The 19,798-nt window shown below is 50.9% G+C and overlaps 1 protein-coding gene across 1 annotated transcript in view; it reads left to right on the top strand.

Moving 5' to 3' along the window:
* Positions 1–19,798, top strand: part of LOC115124876 (inaD-like protein) — a 126,647-nt gene that overhangs the window by 15,645 nt on the left and 91,204 nt on the right. The window contains exons 6-9 of the mRNA XM_065009922.1: positions 1,242–1,376; positions 4,023–4,199; positions 4,318–4,389; positions 4,593–4,973. Coding sequence (XP_064865994.1) covers positions 1,242–1,376; positions 4,023–4,199; positions 4,318–4,389; positions 4,593–4,973 — 765 coding nt within the window. The remainder of the gene's footprint in view (positions 1–1,241; positions 1,377–4,022; positions 4,200–4,317; positions 4,390–4,592; positions 4,974–19,798) is intronic.

The following is a 19,798-nucleotide window of genomic DNA, read 5'->3' as shown; positions in this document are numbered from 1 at the left end:
TGGTGGCGAAGTAAATACAATATAGCAAGTAAAACACTGGAATGGTAGATTTGCAGTGGAAGAATGTGCGATAATGTAGAGATAGAAATAATGGGGTGCAAAGGAGCAAAATAAATAAATACAGTAGGGGACGAGGTAGTTGTTTGGGCTATGTACAGGTGCAGTAATCTGTGAGCTGCTCTGACAGCTGGTGCTTAAAGCTAGTGAGGGAGATTGAATTGAGCAAGTTGAGGTGACTAAACTGCTTGAAGTAACCCTGAATTGTAAACTGTCATGGTCAAAGCATATTGATACAACAGTAGCTAAGATGGGGAGAAGTCTGTCCATAATAAAGCGCTGCTCTGCCTTCTTAACAGTACTATCAACAAGGCAGGTCCTACAGGCCCTAGTTTTGTCGCACCTGGACTGCTGTTCAGTCATGGGGTCAAAAAGGGACTTAGGAAAATTGCAAGGACCAGCACGGCTGGATGTACACCGAGAGCTAATATTAATAATATGCATGTCAATCTCTCCTGGCTGAAAGTGGAGGAGAGATTGACTTCATCACTACTTTTATTTGTGAGAGGTGACATGTTGGACGCACAGAGCTGTCTAAACTACTGGCACACAGCTCAGACACCCGTGCATACCCCACAAGACGTCTCTTCACAGTCCCCAAGTCCAGAACAGACTATGGGAGGCCCACAGTACTACAGAGCCATGACCACATCAAGTAACCGATGCAAGTAGTAAAATTAGATTTAAAAAACATGTAACAAACACCTTATGGAACAGGGGGGACTGTGAAGCAACACAAACATAGACACATACACACACACACACACACACAGGATAACATACGCACTGTACACACACGTACACATGGATTTAGTACTGTAGATATGTGGTGGAGTAGGGGCCTGAGGGCACACAGTGTGTTGTGAAATCAGTGAATTTATTGTAATGTTTATAAAATAGTTTTTACACTGCTGCTACTCACTTTTTATTATCTATGCATAGTCACTTTACCCCCACTTACATGTACAAATTACCTCGACTTTTACCCCCGCACACTGACTTTGTATATAGCCTCGGTATTGTTATTTTATTTTTGTTACAATTTTTATAAAATTGTACTTCCATTTATTTAGTAAATATTTTCTTAACTCCATTTCTTGAGCTGCATTGTTGTCTACTACACCTGTTGTATTCGGCGCATTTGATTAGATGATAAAGTATTCTATTATTTTTTTTAATCCTAGCTGCTACCCATCCACACCATGCGTCTGGGGGTGGAGTTGGACTCGTTTGACGGCCACCACTACATCTCCTCTGTGGCCCCAGAAGGCCCTGTGGCCAAACACGGCCTCCTGAGACCAGAGGACGAACTACTAGAGGTACTGGACAGGCATCAAACAACAACACACCACATCGAACAACAACACACCACATCGAACAACAACACACCGCATCGAACAACAACACACCGCATCGAACAACAACACACCACATCGAACAACAACACACCACATCGAACAACAACACACCGCATCGAACAACAACACACCGCATCGAACAACAACACACCGCATCGAACAACAACACACCTCACAACACACACACACAACATCGAACAACAACACACCACATCGAACAACAACACACCACATCGAACAACAACACACCTCACAACACACACACACCACATCGAACAACAACACACCACATCGAACAACAACACACCTCACAACACACACACACAACATCGAACAACAACACACCGCACAACACACACACACAACATTTTCCTTGTCTAAAGGCATACAAAGTAACCAAACCATGACATTTAAAATTAGATGGGATGTAGCATAAAGATCAGGAAGTGATAGAAAACCCGTGATCTGTCAGTCATAATGCACTGGTTATACATACAGTCTTTACCTGGCAGAACCTCTAGATTATGGTAGCACACATCTAATGTGTCATAACTTCAAATCATTTCCTAGTATATTTTGTTCCCTATCACCTTGAGCCTGTCCAATGACCTTGGTGGTCAGGCGATGTCTCTGGCTCCAGTTCAGATGTAGCTGTGACTGGAGGGGGTTAGTTAGACCCGTGTCTAATGTACACTACAGGGGAACTCTGGGCTGTTGTATTTTCTGTTGTTCATTGGGCTTTTTTGCATTATAGGTGTGTGTGTTTGTCTATGTGAGTGTGTGGTTGGGGGAGTGTGTGTGTTTGTCTATGTGAGTGTGTGGTTGGGGGAGTGTTTATGTGTGGGTACATACTCCTGTGAAGAGGGGTTAGCAGGCTAACCGAGGCCATCTGTACGTCTCCCTCGCCCCCTCCGTGCCACCCCCTGCGCACCCCTACCCCTCTTCCTGCCCGCTCCCCTCCCTGGCACGGCTTGGTGCAGATTCACCACTGTGCCCTCAGCCTGTTGCTGTTGGCAGTCGTGGCAGAAGCAACCACCATGGTACTGTCGCACAGGACAGGAATACTCTGTGAGAGGAGGAGAGGAGAGCGAGGAGGGAGGTTAGTTTGTAGAGCTCCAAATGTATTGCTAGATTCATGTTTTAAATGCCCGAAGGTATAGCTCAATTTTATGTCAGGCTTCGTCACATCCCCAACCCTGCATACTAGTACACACACATTTGTCTGAGCCGCAGTCTCCCGGTAAGATGGCAGGCCGCTAAACCTTAGTAGAGGTGGCCAGGTTTCACCTACATCTCTGGGCAGATGGCACGGAGCAGCCAGCGTCAGCCGGGCTCTCCAGATGCTCCTGCACATCCCGCTCCATTAAACAGCAATCAAGAGGCCCAGCGGCTCCCTGAGTCCCCTCACTGAGAATAGGGCTATACCACTGGGTTGGCCCCTCTGATCTCACACACGCGCGCACACACACACACACACACACACACACACACACACACACACACACAGGCGCGTGTACAGGCGCACACACAGGCGCAAGTACCAACACACACCCTCCTGCGGGCTACTATATCTCTCTTGGTTCACTTCATTAACAGTGAGAGAACCTTTGTTGGGAATTGTTGAAGTCACAAATTGACCTCCATTAGCTTCTGATGTCTTACACTACATGACCAGAAGTATGTGGACACCTGCTCGTCGAACATCTCATTCCAAAATCATGGGCATTAACATGGAGTTGGTCCCCCCCCTGCTGCTATAACAGCCTCCACTTTTCTGGGATGCCTTTCCACTAGATGTTGGAACATTGCTGCGGAGACTTGTTTCCATTCAGCGACAAGAGCATTAGTGATGTTACTGATGTTGCGCGATTAGGCCTGGCTTGCAGTCGGCATTCCAATTCATCCCAAAGGTCTTCGATGGGGTTGAGGTGAGGGCTCTCTGCAGGCCAATCAAGTTCTTCCACACCGATCTCGACAAAACATTTCTGTATGGACCTTGCTTTGTGCATGGGGGCATTGTCATGCTGAAAGAGGAAAGGGCCTTCCCCAAACTATTGTCACAAAGTTGGAAACACAGAATTGTCTAGAATGTCATTGTATGCTGTAGCGTTAAGATGACAGCTTTGCACACTCTTGGCTTTCTCTCATCCTAGAACTCCTTCAAGACTGTTGGAAAAGCATTCCATGTGAAGCTGGTTGAGAGAATGCCAAGAGTGTTCCATCAAGGCAAAGGGTGGCTAAAATCTCAAATATATTTGGATTTGTTTAAAACTTTTTTGGTTACTACAGGATTCCATATGTGTTATTTCATAGTTTAGATGTCTTCACTATTATTCTGTGTCCAAACTTTTTGAATTGTACTGTATAGTGTATCTTCCCTTTTGAAGCTGGTCACCAGTGTATTTACTCTAAGTGAATTGTGTGTGTGTGTGTGTGTGTGCACACTGTGCAGGTGAATGGCCTGCTTTTCTGTGTGTCTGCCTTGTGCAGGAGATAGAGCACCTCTGTGTGTTATTGTGTTTATGATAACTTAAGGGAATTTCCTGTACGCTACATGTGAATTGTGTTTGTGTCGCTGAACGTGCTTACTTGTGTCTCTGTCTACAGGTAAACGCGGTGCAGCTGTACGGCAAGTCGAGGCGCGAGGCGGTGGCGTTCCTTCGTGAGGTTCCCCCTCCCTTCACCCTGGTGTGCTGCAGACACCTGACAGAGGAGAACTCAGACTACCAGCATGACCGGGACGATAAGTGGCGCTCGCCCAGCACTGCTGCCAGCCTCTCTGAGGTCAGGACACACATTCAGACAGTCACACACGTGCACATACACACACTCACATATGTAAGCATGCACACACATGTACACACACACATACGTATGATAGCCATGCTGCATGTCCTTCTAGATGGAAGCCAAGCTGTCTTCTGTATGGGTTAGTCAGGCATACCGCCGAGACCCTACTATTGACCAGCTTCAGGTATGCTACTCTATAATTTCACTGCAGTGCTGACACTTACTGGACAGCTTACTGTGTGTAACGTAGCCAATGACGGTTGCCAGGTGATAGTCTGTGTTGTAGCATGATGTACTGCAGTACAACACATATCTGTTTTTATCTGGTAAAGATGTTCTGGAATCTAAAATATCCTGTCTTAAACGTGTTCATTTTTCACCCAGCAGGACCGAGCCACCCTAAAGGAGATCTCAGAGGAGGACCAAGCCACCCTGAAGGAGATCTCAGAGGAGGACCAAGCCACCCTAAAGGAGATCTCAGAGGAGGACCAAGCCACCCTGAAGGAGATCTCAGAGGAGGACCAAGCCACCCTGAAGGAGATCTCAGAGGAGGACCAAGCCACCCTAAAGGAGATCTCAGAGGAGGACCAAGCCACCCTGAAGGAGATCTCAGAGGAGGAGCAAGCCACCCTGAAGGAGATCTCAGAGGAGGAGCAAGTGCCCACATGGAATGAAGAGGGAGAGCTGGCTCTGTGGTCCCCAGACATCCAGTTGTTGGAGCTGGAGAAGAGAGAGAGAGGCCTGGGCTTCAGCATACAAGACTACCAGGTAGGGAGGGAGAGAGAGAGAGGCCTGGGCTTCAGCATCCTAGACTACCAGGTAGGCAGAGAGAGAGAGGCCTGGGCTTCAGCATCCTAGACTACCAGGTAGGGAGAGAGAGGCCTGGGCTTCAGCATCCTAGACTACCAGGTAGGGAGAGAGAGGCCTGGGCTTCAGCATCCTAGACTACCAGGTAGGGAGAGAGAGGCCTGGGCTTCAGCATCCTAGACTACCAGGTAGGGAGAGAGAGGCCTGGGCTTCAGCATCCTAGACTACCAGGTAGGGAGAGAGAGGCCTGGGCTTCAGCATCCTAGACTACCAGGTAGGGAGAGAGAGAGAGAGAGAGGCCTGGGCTTCAGCATCCTAGACTACCAGGTAGGGAGAGAGAGAGAGAGAGGCCTGGGCTTCAGCATCCTAGACTACCAGGTAGGGAGAGAGAGAGAGAGAGGCCTGGGCTTCATCATCCTAGACTACCAGGTAGGGAGAGAGAGAGAGAGAGAGGCCTGGGCTTGAAAAGTTGAAACAGAAGAGGAAAACGAGCGCGTTTTATTGTCGTCCCTCCCTATTTTTCATTTTGGTGCCTAATCAACACGACCCGACCAAAGTCTTCCCCCTCGGCAGGTTCTCTTCAGGGATTGGGGGATGCAACAGGAGGAGGGAAAATAAGCTAATGAAATTCCGCTTGTCTTTTCTCCTATAGTCCGATCGGAAAAGGACGTGTGCACGACCTTGTCACATGTCATCGAGTAAGGGACAACAAAAGGAAACAGTCTGTAGTTGGGCTTGGCAAGGGGCCGCGGTGTTGCCTGGAGCTGGGCCAACCGCCCAACATCACACACGTCAGACACAGGCACCCAGCTCCATATCAGTTCATTGTGACTGGAAACTTTTTGCCCCCTTTCTGATTTTCTCTATTTTTGCATATTTTTGATTCTGAATGTTATCAGATCTTCAACCAAAACCTATTAGATAAACGGAACCTGAGTTTACAAATAAAGATAAGTATACTTCATTTTTTTCTTCACATTTCTTACTTATTTAATTTATTATTTAATTGTTGTTATTTGATCACTCAGGTTCCTTTTACCTAATATTAGATTTAAGGTTGAAGATCTGGCAAAACATTTGGTATAATAATTTTTTTTTTAAAGTAGAGAAAATTAGAAAGGGGGCAAGTACTTTTCACAGCACTGCATAATAAGGCCTTAATCACAGTCAGTATGAAATCATTTTAAATGATCAATGGAGTAGACCTAGGGTACTGTTCAATCAAAATCTGATATCCAGGTATACCAGATAACTAAAAACTTTTCAATATAACATTCACCTGCTAACAATACAAACAGAACACTCACCCGCTAACGATACAAACAGAACACTCACCCGCTAACGATACAAACAGAACACTCACCCGCTAACGATACAAACAGAACACTCACCCGCTAACGATACAAACAGAACACTCACCCGCTAACGATACAAACAGAACACTCACCAAACAGAACACTCAACGAACACTACAAACAGAACACTCACCCATGCAAAACAGAACACTCACCCGCTAACGATACAAACAGAACACTCACCCGCTAACGATACAAACAGAACACTCACCCGCTAACGATACAAACAGAACACTCACCCGCTAACCATACAAACAGAACACTCACCCGCTAACAATACAAACAGAACACTCACCCGCTAACAGTACAAACAGGACACTCACCCGCTAACAATACAAACAGTGTCTTCATGTTGGCCACCATTGGCAGCAGAAAGGATGCATCGTTAGCCTTTATTTCTTAGTGTTAAAATAAAAGTCACAACAAAAGTTAAGGCTACACATCACCACCTCATAACTATTACCAAGAGTCGTTCAGGAATGAGTGAAGTCAGAAAGAACGAAGTCGCTCACAAATGAACTAAAGGAAGAATCCATAGGACTACAGTGCCTTCAGAAAGTAGTCATACCTCTCAACTTATTTCACTTATTGGCCTAGTATTTGGTGTCACTATGTACCTCATCGTTGTGATTGTCTAGCTCTTTTTCTCATTACTTTAGTTTGCAACAAGCTTGAAAACACAAAGACAACTGAAATACGCAGCATTGGGAGAAATAGGACATTTAAAAAGTATTATTCATATTGTCCCAATTTCTATCATTTATAGATGGCATTGAACAGATAAGACAAGACACAAGATTAGATGAGAGAGATTCAAGGAAGATGGGAAAGACTGTTGTGAACAAGTCAGAATTGCAGAGGCTTTATATGAAGGGTTTAATGGATTGTTTGTGAATGTGTTATGGGGCCCCTTGTGTTTAAGAACAACTGTATCCTGGGGCCTTGAATCCTTAAATATAGGCATAGCTTCACCTCGAACACCTCTATTTCTACTCTCTCTCCCTCCTTTCCTACTCCACTCCTCTTCTCCTCCTTCTCTCTCTCCCTCCTTTCCTACTCCACTCCTCTTCTCCTTCCCTCTCTCCCACTTCTCCTCCAGCCCTCTCTCCCTCCTCTCCTCCTCCAGCCCTCTCTCCCTCCTTTTGTCCTCCAGCCCACTCTCCCTCCTCTCTTCATCCTCCGTCTATCTCTCCCTCCTCTCCTCCTCCTCCGTCTATCGCTCCCTCTCCTCCTCCAGCCCTGTCTCCCTCCTCTCCTCCTCCACCGATCTCTCTCCTCTCTCTCTCTCTCTCTCTTGCGTCCCTCTTGCCCTCCCCTCCTCCATTCCTCTCTCCCTCCTAATGGAAGTTACGCATCACTGCATATTAATGTAAAGAATGAGGTGTTCACACACTAATTAATATGAATGAGATGAGGCTTTGTACATTGACAACAATAACACAAGTTATATCATAGCAGCACGACATAGTTAAAGTGTCGGTCTTGCCTTATCACTCTCTCTTTGTCTTTTGCAGTCTCTCTCCTTCCCTGTTCTCTCTCCCCCTCCTTCCCTGTTCTCTCTCCCCCTCCTTCCCTGTTCTTTCTCTCGCTCTCTCTCCTTCCCTGTTCTCTCTCTCGCTCTCTCTCCTTCCCTGTTCTCTCTCTCTCTCTCTCTCCTTCCCTGTTCTCTCTCTCGCTTCTCTCCTTCCCTGTTCTCTCTCTCTCTCGCTCCTTCCCTGTTCTCTCTCGCTCTCTCCCCTTCCCTGTTCTTTCTCTCGCTCTCTCTCCTTCCCCGTTCTTTCTCTCGCTCTCTCTCCTTCCCCGTTCTCTCTCTCGCTCTCTCTCCTTTCCCGCTCTCTCTCCTTCCCTGTTCTTTCTCTCTCTCTCTCTCCTTCCCCGTTCTTTCTCTCGCTCTCTCTCCTTCCCCGTTCTTTCTCTCGCTCTCTCTCCTTCCCCGTTCTCTCTCTCGCTCTCTCTCCTTCCCCGTTCTTTCTCTCGCTCTCTCTCCTTACCCGTTCTCTCTCTCGCTCTCTCCTTACCCGTTCTCTCTCTCGCTCTCTCTCCTTCCCTGTTCTCGCTCTCTCCCCTTCCCCGTTCTCTCTCTCGCTCTCTCTCCTTCCCCGTTCTCTCTCTCTCTCTCTCCTTCCCCGTTCTCTCTCTCGCTCTCTCTCCTTCCCCGTTCTCTCTCTCCTCTCTTCTCCTTCCCCGTTCTCTTCTCTCTCTCTCTCTCCTTCCCGTTCTCTCCCGTTCTCTCGCTCTCTCTCCTTCCCCCGTTCTCTCTCTCCTCTCTCTCCCTCCCCGTTCTCTCTCTCGCTCTCTCTCCTTCCCCGTTCTCTCTCTCGCTCTCTCCTTCCCCGTTCTTTCTCTCGCTCTCTCCTTCCCCGTTCTCTCTCTCGCTCTCTCCTTCCCCGTTCTCTCTCTCGCTCTCTCTCCTTACCCGTTCTCGCTCTCTCTCCTTACCCGTTCTCTCTCTCGCTCTCTCCCCTTACCCGTTCTCTCTCTCGCTCTCTCTCCTTACCCGTTCTCTCTCTCGCTCTCTCCCTTCCCGTTCTCTCTCTCGCTCTCTCTCCTTCCCCGTTCTCTCTCTCTCCTTCCCCGCTCTCTCTCTCCTTCCCGTTCTCTCTCTCCCTCCTTCCCGCTCTCTCTCCTTCCCGTTCTCTCTCTCGCTCTCTCTCCCTTCCCCACTCTCGTTCTCTCTCCCCGTTCTCTCTCTCTCTCTCCTTCCCGTTCTCTCTCTCGCTCTCTCTCCTTCCCCGTTCTTTCTCTCGCTCTCTCCTTCCCGTTCGTTCTTTCTCTCGCTCTCTCCTTCCCGTTCTCTCTCTCTCCTTACTCTCTCCTTCCCGTTCTATCTCTCGCTCTCTCTCCTTCCTTACCCGTTCTTTCTCTCTCCTTACCCCGTTCTCGCTCTCTCCCCTTACCGTTCTCTCTCGCTCTCTCCCCTTACCCGTTCTCTCTCTCGCTCTCTCCCCTTACCCGTTCTCTCTCTCGCTCTCTTCCCTTACCCGTTCTCTCTCTCTCTCTCGCTCTCTCTCCTTCCCCGTTCTCTCTCTCGCTCTCTCTCCTTCCCCGTTCTTTCTCTCGCTCTCTCCTTCCCGTTCGCTCTCTCTTCCCGTTCGCTCTCTCTCCTTCCCGTTCTCGCTTCTCTCCTGTCTCGTTCTCTCTCTCTCCCTCTACCGTTCTCTCTCTCGCTCTCTCTCCTTACCCGTTCTCTCTCTCGCTCTCTCTCCTTCCCCGTTCTCTCTCTCGCTCTCTCTCCTTACCCGTTCTCTCTCACGCTCTGTCTTCCCCGTTCTCTCTCTCGCTCTCTCTCCTTACCCGTTCTCTCTCTCGCTCTCTCTCCTTACCCGTTCTCTCTCTCGCTCTCTCTCCTTCCCCGTTCTCTCTCTCGCTCTCTCTCCTTCCCCGTTCTTTCTCTCGCTCTCTCCTTCCCCGTTCTCTCTCTCGCTCTCTCCCTTCCCCGTTCTCTCTCTCGCTCTCTCTCCTTCCCGTTCTCGCTCTCTCGTTCCCTGTTCTCTCTCTCCTTACCCGTTCTCGCTCTCTCTCCTTACCCGTTCTCGCTCTCTCTCCTTACCCGTTCTCGCTCTCTCTCCTTACCCGTTCTCGCTCTCTCTCCTTACCCGTTCTCGCTCTCTCTCCTTCCCGTTCTTTCTCTCGCTCTCTCTCCTTCCCCGTTCTTTCTCGCTCTCTCCTCCTTCCCCGTTCTCTCTCTCTCTCTCTATCCTTCCCCTGATCTCTCTCTCCCCTTCCCGTTCTTTCTCTCGCTCTCTCTCCTTCCCGTTCTTTCTCGCTCTCTCTCCTTCCCGTTCTTTCTCTCGCTCTCTCTCCTTCCCTCCTTCTTTCTCGCTCTCTCTCCTTCCCGTTCTTTATCTCGCTCTCTCTCCTTCCCGTTCTTTCTCTTTCTCGCTCTCTCTCCCCTTCCCCGTTCTCTCTCTCTCTCTCGCTCTCTCTCCTTCCCGTTCTCTCTCTCGCTCTCTCCTTCCCGTTCTTTCTCTCGCTCTCTCTCCTTCCCGTTCTTTCTCTCGCTCTCTCTCCTTCCCGTTCTCCTTCCCCTTCCCGTTCTTTCTCTTGCTCTCTCTCTTCCCCGTTCTTTCTCTCGCTCTCTCTCCTTCCCCGTTCTTTCTCTCTCGCTCTCTCCCCTTCCCGTTCTTTCTCTCGCTCTCCCCTTCCCGTTCTCTCTCTCCTCTCTCTCTCTTCCCGTTCTTTCTCTCGCTCTCTCTCTTCCCGTTCTTTCTCTTCGCTCTCTCTCCTTCCCGTTCTTTCTCTCGCTCTCTCTCCTTCCCGTTCTTTCTCTCGCTCTCTCTCCTTCCCGTTCTTTCTCTCGCTCTCTCTCCTTCCCGTTCTCTCTCTCTCCCCCCTCCCCGTTCTTTCTCTCGCTCTCTCTCCTTTTCCCGTTCTTTCTCTCGCTCTCTCTCCTTCCCTGTTCTCGCTCTCTCCCTTCCCGTTCTCTCTCTCGCTCTCTCTCCTTCCCGTTCTCTTCTCGTTTCTCTCTCCTTCCCCGTTCTCTCTCTCGCTCTCTCTCCTTCCCCGTTCTCTCTCTCGCTCTCTCCCCTTCCCCGTTCTTTCTCTCGCTCTCTCTCCTTCCCCGTTCTTTCTCTCGCTCTCTCTCCTTCCCCGTTCTCTCTCTCGCTCTCTCTCCTTTCCCGCTCTCTCTCCTTTCCCGCTCTCTCTCGCTCTCTCCCCTTCCCGTTCTTTCTCTCGCTCTCTCTCCTTCCCCGTTCTCTCTCTCTTCTCTCTCCCCTTCCCGTTCTCTCTCTCGCTCTCTCTCCTTCCCGTTCTCTCTCGCTCTCTCTCCTTCCCGTTCTCTCTCTCTCTCTCTCCTTCCCCGTTCTCTCTCTCGCTCTCTTTCCTTCCCCGTTCTCTCTCTCGCTCTCTCTCCTTCCCCGTTCTCTCTCTCTCTCTCTCCTTCCCCGTTCTCTCTCTCGCTCTCTCCTTCCCCGTTCTCTCTCTCGCTCTCTCTCCTTCCCTGTTCTCGCTCTCTCCCCTTCCCGTTCTTTCTCTCTCTCTCTCTCTCCTTCCCGTTCTTTCTCTCCTTCCCTGCTCTCTCTCCTTCCCCGTTCTTTCTCTCGCTCTCTCCTTCCCGTTCTTTCTCTCGCTCTCTCTCCTTCCCGTTCTCTCTCTCGCTCTCTCTCCTTCCCGTTCTTTCTCTCGCTCTCTCTCCTTCCCGTTCTTTCTCTCGCTCTCTCCTTCCCGTTCTCTCTCTCGCTCTCTCCCCTTCCCGTTCTCTCTTCTCGCTCTCTCCCCTTCCCGTTCTTTCTCTCGCTCTCTCCCCTTCCCGTCTTTCTCTCGCTCTCTCCCCTTCCCCGTTCTTTCCCCTGCTCTCCCCTTCCCGTTCTTTCTCTCGCTCTCTCTCCTTCCCGTTCTTCTCGCTCTCTCCTTCCCTGTTCTCTCTCCCTTCCCGTTCTTTCTCTCGCTCTCTCTCCTTCCCGTTCTTTCTCTCGCTCTCTCTCCTTCCCGTTCTCTCTCTCGCTCTCTCTCTTCCCTGTTCTCTCTCTCTCTCCCCCTTCCCGTTCTTTCTCTCGCTCTCTCTCCTTCCCGTTCTTTCTCTCTCTCTCTCCTTCCCGTTCTTTCTCTCGCTCTCTCCTTCCTCTGTTCTTTCCCTGTTTCTGCTCTCTCTCCTTCCCGTTCTTTCTCTCGCTCTCTCCTTACTTTGTCTCTCTCTCTCTCTCTCCTCCTCCCTCTTCTCTCTCTCGCTCTCTCCCTTCCCGTTCTCGCTCTCTCTCTCCCTTCCCGTTCTCGCTCTCGCTCTCTCCCTTTCCCGTTCTCTCTCTCGCTCTCTCTCCTTCCCGTTCTCTCTCTCGCTCTCTCCTTCCCGTTCTTTCTCTCGCTCTCTCTCCTTCCCGTTCTTTCTCTCGCTTCTCTCCTTCCCTCTCTCTCGCTCTCTCTCCTTCCCCGTTCTCTCTCTTGCGCTCTCTCTCCCGTTCCCTGTTCTCGCTCTCTCCCCTTTCCCGTTCTTTCTCTCGCTCTCTCTCCTTCCCCGTTCTTTCTCTCGCTCTCTCTCCTTCCCCGTTCTTTCTCTCGCTCTCTCTCCTTCCCCGTTCTTTCTCTCGCTCTCTCTTTCCCGTTCTCTCTCTCTCTCTCCTTCCCGTTCTCTCTCGCTCTCTCTCCTTCCCGTTCTCTCTCTCGCTCTCTCTCCTTCCCCGTTCTCTCTCTCGCTCTCTCTCTTCCCGTTCTCTCTCTCTCTCTCTCCTTCCCGTTCTCTCTCTCGCTCTCTCTCCTTTTCCCGCTCTCTCTCTCGCTCTCTCTCCTTCCCTCCCCGTTCTTTCGCTCTCTCTCCTTCCCCGTTCTTTCTCTCGCTCTCTCTCCTTCCCGTTCTTTCTCTCGCTCTCTCTCTTCCCGTTCTCTCTCGTCTCTCTCCTTCCCGTTCTTTCTCTCCCATTCTCGCTCTCTCTCCCCTTCCCCTTCCCTCTCTCTCTCCTTCCCCGTTCTCTCTCTCGCTCTCTCTCCTTCCCCGTTCTCTCTCTCGCTCTCTCTCCTTCCCCGTTCTCTCTCTCGCTCTCTCTCCTTCCCCGTTCTCTCTCTCGCTCTCTCTCCTTCCCCGTTCTCTCTCTCGCTCTCTCCCTTCCCCGTTCTCTTCTCTCTCTCTCTCGCTCTCTCCCCTTCCCCGTTCTCTCTCTCTCGCTCTCTCTCCTTCCCCGTTCTCTCTCTCGCTCTCTCTCCTTCCCTGTTCTCGCTCTCTCCCCTTCCCCGTTCTTTCTCTCGCTCTCTCTCCTTCCCCGTTCTCTCTCTCGCTCTCTCTCCTTCCCCGTTCTTTCTCTCGCTCTCTCTCCTTCCCTGTTCTTTCTCTCGCTCTCTCTCCTTCCCGTTCTTTCTCTCTCTCTCTCTCCTTCCCCGTTCTTTCTCTCGCTCTCTCTCCTTACTCTTCGCTCTCTCTCTCTCCTTCCCCGTTCTCTCTCTCGCTCTCTCTCCTTACCGTTCTCTCTCTCGCTCTCTCCTTCCCCGTTCTCTCTCTCGCTCTCTCTCCTTCCCCGTTCTTTCTCTCGCTCTCTCCTTACCCGTTCTCTCTCTCGCTCTCTCTCCTTACCCGTTCTCTCTCTCGCTCTCTCTCCTTACCCGTTCTCTCTCTCGCTCTCTCTCCTTACCCGTTCTCTCTCTCGCTCTCTCTCCTTCCCGTTCTCTCTCTCGCTCTCACCTTCCCGTTCTCTCTCTCGCTCTCTCCTTACCCGTTCTCTCTCTCTCTCTCTCCTTCCCCGTTCTCTCTCTCGCTCTCTCTCTTACCCGTTCTCTCTCTCGCTCTCTCTCCTTCCCTCTCGTTCTCTCTCCCGTTCTCTCTCTCCTCTCTCTCCTTCCCTGTTCTCGCTCTCTCCCCTTCCCGTTCTTTCTCTCGCTCTCTCCTTCCCCTTCTTTCTTCCGTCTCTTTCCCTTCTTTCTCTCTCCTTCCCGTTCTTTCTCTCGCTCCTCTCCTTCCCTGTTCTTTCTCTCGCTCTCTCTCCTTCCCCGTTCTCTCTCTCGCTCTCTCTCCTTCTCGCTCTCTCTCTCTCCCCTTCCCCGTTCTCTCTCTCGCTCTCTCTTCCCCGTTCTTTCTCTCGCTCTCTCTCCTTCCCCGTTCTCTCTCTCGCTCTCTCTCCTTCCCTGTTCTTTCTCTCGCTCTCTCTCCTTCCCCGTTCTCTCTCTCGCTCTCTCTCCTTCCCCGTTCTTTCTCTCGCTCTCTCTCCTTCCCGTTCTTTCTCTCGCTCTCTCTCTTCCCGTTCTCTCTCTCGCTCTCTCTCCTTCCCGTTCTCTCTCTCGCTCTCTCTCCTTACCCGTTCTCTCTCTCTCTCTCTTCCCCGTTCTTTCTCTCGCTCTCTCTCTCCTTCCCGTTCCTCTCTCTCTCTGTTCTCCTTCCCGTTCTCTCTCTCGCTCTCTCTCCTTCCCGTTCTCTCTCTCTCTCCTTCCCGTTCTTCTCTCTCTCTTCCCGTTCTCTCTCTCGCTCTCTCTCCTTCCCGTTCTCTCTCTCGCTCTCTCTCCTTCCCGTTCTTTCTCTCGCTCTCTCTCCTTCCCCGTTCTTCTCTCGCTCTCTCTCCTTCCCCGTTCTTTCTCTCGCTCTCTCTCCTTCCCCGTTCTTTCTCTCGCTCTCTCTCCTTCCCCGTTCTTTCTCTCGCTCTCTCCTTCCCCGTTCTCTCTCTCGCTCTCTCTTCCCTTCTCTCTCGCTCTCTCTCCTTCCCCGTTCTCTCTCTCGCTCTCTCTCCTTCCCCGTTCTCGTTCTTTCTCTCGCTCTCTCTCCTTCCCGTTCTTTCTCTCGCTTCTCTCTTACCCGTTCTCTCTCTCGCTCTCTCCTTCCCTCTCTTCTTCTCTCTCTCCCTTCCCGTTCTTTCTCGCTCTCTCTCCTTCCCGTTCTTTCTCTCGCTCTCTCTCCTTCCCCGTTCTCTCTCTCGCTCTCTCTTTTCCGCTCTCTCTCCTTCCCTGTTCTTTCTCTCGCTCTCTCTCCTTCCCCGTTCTTTCTCTTTCTCTCTCCTTCCCGTTCTTTCTCTCGCTCTCTCTCCTTCCCCGTTCTCTCTCTCGCTCTCTCTCCTTCCCCGTTCTTTCTCTCGCTCTCTCCTTACCCGTTCTCTCTCTCGCTCTCTCTCCTTACCCGTTCTCTCTCTCGCTCTCTCTCCTTACCCGTTCTCTCTCTCGCTCTCTCTCCTTTCTCTCTCTTCCCTCTGTTTTCTCTCTCTCCTTCCCGTTCTTTCTTCTCGCTCTCTCCTTCCCGTTCTTTCTCTCGCTCTCTCTCCTTCCTTCTTTCTCTCGCTCTCTTTCTCCCGTTCTCTCTCTCCTTCCCGTTCTCTCTCTCGCTCTCTCTCCTTCCCGTTTCTCTCTCGCTCTCTCCCTTCCCCTCTCTCTCTCGCTTTCTCTCTCTCTCCTTCCCTTCTGTTCTCTGCTCTCTCTCCTTCCCTGTTCTCGCTCTCCCCTTCCCGTTGTTTCTCTCGCTCTCTCTCCTTCCCATTCTTTCTCTCGCTCTCTCTCCTTCCCGTTCTTTTCTCTCGCTCTCTCTCCTTCCCGTTCTTTCTCTCGCTCTCTCCTTCCCGTTCTCTCTCTCTCTTCTCCTTCCCTCTCTCTCTCTCGCTCTTCTCCTTCCCTCGTTCTCTTCTCTCGCTCTCTCCCTTCCCGTTTCTCTCTCGCTCTCTCCCCCCCGTTCTTTTTCTTCTTCTTTCTCTGCTCTCTCCCTTCCCCGTTCTTTCTCTCGCTCTCTCCTTCCCGTTCTTTCTCCCTGCTCTCTCCCTTCCCTTCTTTCTCTCGCTTCTCTCCTTCCTTCCTTCCTTCTCTCTCTCGCTCTCTCTCCTTCCCGTTCTCTCTCTCGCTCTCTCCCCTTCCCGTTCTTTCTCTCGCTCTCTCTCCTTCCCCGTTCTCTCTCTCTCTCTCCTTCCCCGTTCCCCGTTCTCCTTCTCGCTCTCTTCCTTCCCTGTTCTCGCTCTCCTTCCCTTCCCCTTTTTTCTCTTCGCTCTCTCTCCTTCCCCGTTCTCTTCTCTCTCCTTCCCCGTTCTTTCTCTCGCTCTCTCTCTTCTCCTTCCCGTTCTTTCTCTCGCTCTCTCTCCTTCCCGTTCTCTCTCTCGCTCTCTCCCTTCCTCGTTCTCTCTCTCTGCTCTCTTCCCCTTCCCCGTTCTTTCTTCTCTCTCGCTCTCTCTCCTTCCCGTTCTCTCTCGCTCTCTCTTCCCCGTTCTCCTCTCTCTCTCCTTCCCCCGTTCTTCTCGCTCTCGCTCTCTCTCTCCTTCCCGTTCTTTCGCTCTCTCTCCTTCCCCCGTTCTCTCTCTCGCTCTCTCTCCTTCCCCGTTCTTTCTCTCGCTCTCTCTCCTTCCCCGTTCTTTCTCTCTCGCTCTCTCTCCTTCCCGTTCTCTCTCTCGCTCTCTCTCCTTCCCTCGTTCTCCTTCGCTTCTCTCTTTCCGTTCTCTCTCTCGCTCTCTCCCTTCCCGTTCCTCTCGCTTCTCTCTTCCCCGTTCTCTCTCTCCTTCCCTGTTCTCTCTCTCTCTCCTTCCCTTCTTCTCTCGCTCTCTCCCCTCTCTCTCCTTCTTCCTCTTCTCGCTCTCTCCCTTCCCGTTCTTTCTCTCGCTCTCCCCTTCCCTTTCTCTCTCTCGTTCTTTCTCTCGCTCTCTCTCCTTCCCGTTCTCTCTCTCGCTTCTCTCCTTCCCTGTTCTTTTCTCTCCTCTTCTCTCTCTCGCTCTCTCTTCCCTTTCTCTCTCGCTCTCTCTCCTTCCCCGTTCTCGCTCTCTCCCTTCCCCGTTCTTTCTCTCGCTCTCTCTCCCCTTCTCTCTTCGTTCTTTCCTTCTCCTTCCCGTTCTTTCTTCTCTCTTCCTTCCCTTCGTTCTCTCTCTCTTTCCTCTCCTTCTCCTTCTTTCTCTCGCTTTCTTCCCCGTTCTCTCTTTCTCTTCTCTTTCCTTCCCCATTCTCTTCTTCTCTCTCGCTTTCTCCTTCCCGTTCTCTCTTCTCTCTCTCTCTCTTCCCCGTTCTTCTCTCTCGCTCTCTCTCCTTCCCGTTTCTCTCGCTTCTCTCCTTCCCGTTCTCGCTTTCCTCCTTCCCCGTTTTTTTTTCTTCGCTCTCTCTCCTTCCCTGTTTCTTTTCTCGCTTCTCTCTCTTCCCCGTTTTTCTCGCTCTCCTTCCCCGTTCTTTCTCTTCGCTCTCTCTCCTTCCCCTGTTCTCTCTCTCGCTTCTCTTTCCCTCGCTCTCTTCTCCTTCCCGTTCTCTCTCTCGCTCTCTCTCTTCCCCGTTATTTCTCGCTCTCTTTTCCCTCGTTCTCTCTCTCGCTCTCTCTCCTTCCCTGTTCTTTCTCTCGCTCTCTCTCCTTCCCGTTCTTTCTTCTCGCTCTCTCTCCTTCCCCCTCTCGCTTTCTCCTTCCCCGTTCTTTCTCTCTCTCGCTTCTCCTTCCCGTTCTTCTCTCGCTCTCTCTCCTTATTCCCGTCTTTCTCTCGCTCTCTCTCTTTCCCCGTTCTCTCTCTCGCTCTCTCTCCTTCCCGTTCTTTCTCTCGCTTCTCTCCTTCCCGTTTCTTTCTCTCTCTCTCTCTCTCCTTCCCTGTTCTCTCTCGCTCTCTCCTTCCCGTTCTCTCTCTCGCTCTTTCTCTCCTTCCCCGTTCTCTCTCTCGCTCTCTCTCTTCTCTCGTTCTTTCTTCTCGCTCTCTCCTCCCCCTTCTGTTTCTCTCGCTTTCTCTCCTTCCCTTCTCTTCTCTCGCTTTCCCCGTTCTCACTTTCCTTACTTTCCCTTCCCCGTTTCTTTCTCTCGCTTCTCTCTTCCCCCTTCCCGTTCTTTCTCCTTCTCTTCTCTCTCTTCTTCCCCGTTCTTCTCTCTCCTTCCTCTCTTACACCTCCTTTTCTTCGCTTCTCCTTCTCTGTTCTTTCTCTCGCTCTCTCTCCTTCCCGTTCTTTTCTCTCGCTTCTCCTTCTCTCTTTTCCCGTTCTCTCCTTCCTCTTCTCTCTCTCGCTTTCTCTCCCTTTTCTCTCTCACTCTCTTCCCCGTTCCCTTGTTCTCTCTTCTTCCCCTTCCCGTCTTTCTCTCGCTCTCTCTCCTTCCCCGTTCTTCTCTCGCTCTCTCTCCTTCCCCGTTCTCTCTCTCGCTTTCTCCTTCCCTATCTCTTCAGCTTCTCCTTCCCCGTTCTCTCTCGCTCTCTCCTTCTCCCGTTCTCTCTCTCTCTTCTCGCTTCTCCTTCCCTTCCCGTTCTTCTCTCTCTCTCGCTCTCTCCTTCCCGTTCTTCTCGCTTTCTCTTCTCCTCTCTCTCGCTCTCTCTTCCTTCCCTGTTCTTTCTCTCGCTCTCTCTCCTTCCCGTTCTCTCTTCTCTCTCTCCTTCCCGTTCTCTCCCCTTCCTCCGTTCTCTTCTCGCTCTCTCTCCTTCCCCGTTCTCTCTCTTTGCTTCTCTCTTCCTTCTCTCTCTCTCTCCTTCCCACTGTTTCTTCTCTCTCCTTTCCTTCTTTCTCTTCTCTTCTTTCTCTCCTTCTCTCTTCTTTCTCTTTCTCTCTCCCCGTTCTCTCTCTCTCTCTCTCTGTTCTCTCTCTTTCTCCTTCCCCGTTCTCTTCCTTCTCTCTGTTCTCCTTTTCTTCTCTCTTCCCCTTTCTTTCTCTCGTCTCTTTCCCGTTTTTTTCTCGCTTCTCTCCTTCCCTGTTCTCTTCGCTTTCTCCTCCTTCCCTGCCTTTCTCCTTCCTCTTTCTTCTTCGTTCTCTCTCCTTCCCCGTTTTTTCTTCTCGCTCTTCTCTCCTTCCCGTTCTTCTCTTCGCTTTCTCCCTTTCCCTTCTCTCGCTCTCTCCTTCCGTTTTTTCTTCTCGCTTTCTCCTTCCCGCTTCTCTTCTCTCTCCTTCTTCTCTTCGCTTTCTCTCTCTCTCTGCTTCTCTCCTTCCCGTTCTTTTTCTCGCTCTCTCCTCTTCCCCTTTTCCCTCTCTCTCTCCTTCCCCGTCTTCCCGTTTTTTCGCTCTCTCTTCTCTTCTTCCCCGTTCTCTCTCTTCTCTCTCTTCTCCCGTTCTCTCTCGCTTCGCCGCTCCTTCCTCTCGCTCTCTCCTTACCCCTGTTCTTCTCTCGCTCTCTTCTAATCCATCTCTCACTGCAAGCCGAGGCAGGCTGCCCTGGGCGAGAGGGTGAATTGATTTTTCAGATCTGTATGAGTATCCGTTAGAGGCTTTAGGCTGATGAGACTGAATGGGATCCACTGTGCAGTCTGCAGCACCACTGTCTGTAGACACACTCTGGGCTGTAGTCTGCAGTACAGGAGGCTGTGTTTGTCTGTCTGCTGAACGAATGTTGGGGTCAGCAGCAACAGACACACACACACAAATAATCACACAAACTATCCCCGCACAGTTCAATATAGTGCACAATACATTCAGCACACAATTTATGCCCCTAGGGCTATCGTTTGTTAAATGTTTCATTAGTACACACTGTTGTAAAAGGTTTTGCAACGGCATACGAAAATAAATGTTTCTTATTTGACGCGTTCCCGTTTCCCAGGACAGTACAACTTCATTCTTTTAAATTTATGGAACGGACCTCATCATAGTGAGATGTCATATGGCGTTACACCACGACCAGCGGCTTCTCTCTCTCGCTCTCTCCCCTTCCCCGTTCTCGCTCTCGCTCTCTCCCCTTCCCCGTTCTCTCTCTCGCTCTCTCTCCTTCCCCGTTCTTTCTCTCGCTCTCTCTCCTTCCCATGAGACAGCATGTCACGGTTGTCGTAAGAACCGGGACCAAGGCGCAGCGGATATTGAGTTCCACATATTTAATCCAAAGTGAAACATAAGCCAAAACAATAAATCAAATAAACGAACAACGGAACGTGACTACGTGGTGCACAAACACAGAATAATATCCCACAAACACAGGTGGGAAAAAGATCTACTTAAATATGATCCCCAATTAGTGACAATCATTCACCAACATAGGAAACATAAACTGGAACACAACATAGAAATTATCAACTAGAACACCCCCTAGTCACGCCCTGACCTACTACACCATAGAGAAACAAGGGCTCTCTATGGTCAGGGCGTGACACAGCACGCGTGTTTTAAAGGCGTGACAGG

The sequence above is a fragment of the Oncorhynchus nerka genome, linkage group LG25 (assembly GCF_034236695.1).
Source record: "Oncorhynchus nerka isolate Pitt River linkage group LG25, Oner_Uvic_2.0, whole genome shotgun sequence".
In the NCBI taxonomy this organism is placed as follows: Eukaryota; Metazoa; Chordata; class Actinopteri; order Salmoniformes; family Salmonidae; genus Oncorhynchus; species Oncorhynchus nerka.
This window is presented reverse-complemented; position numbering and strand designations above follow the sequence as displayed.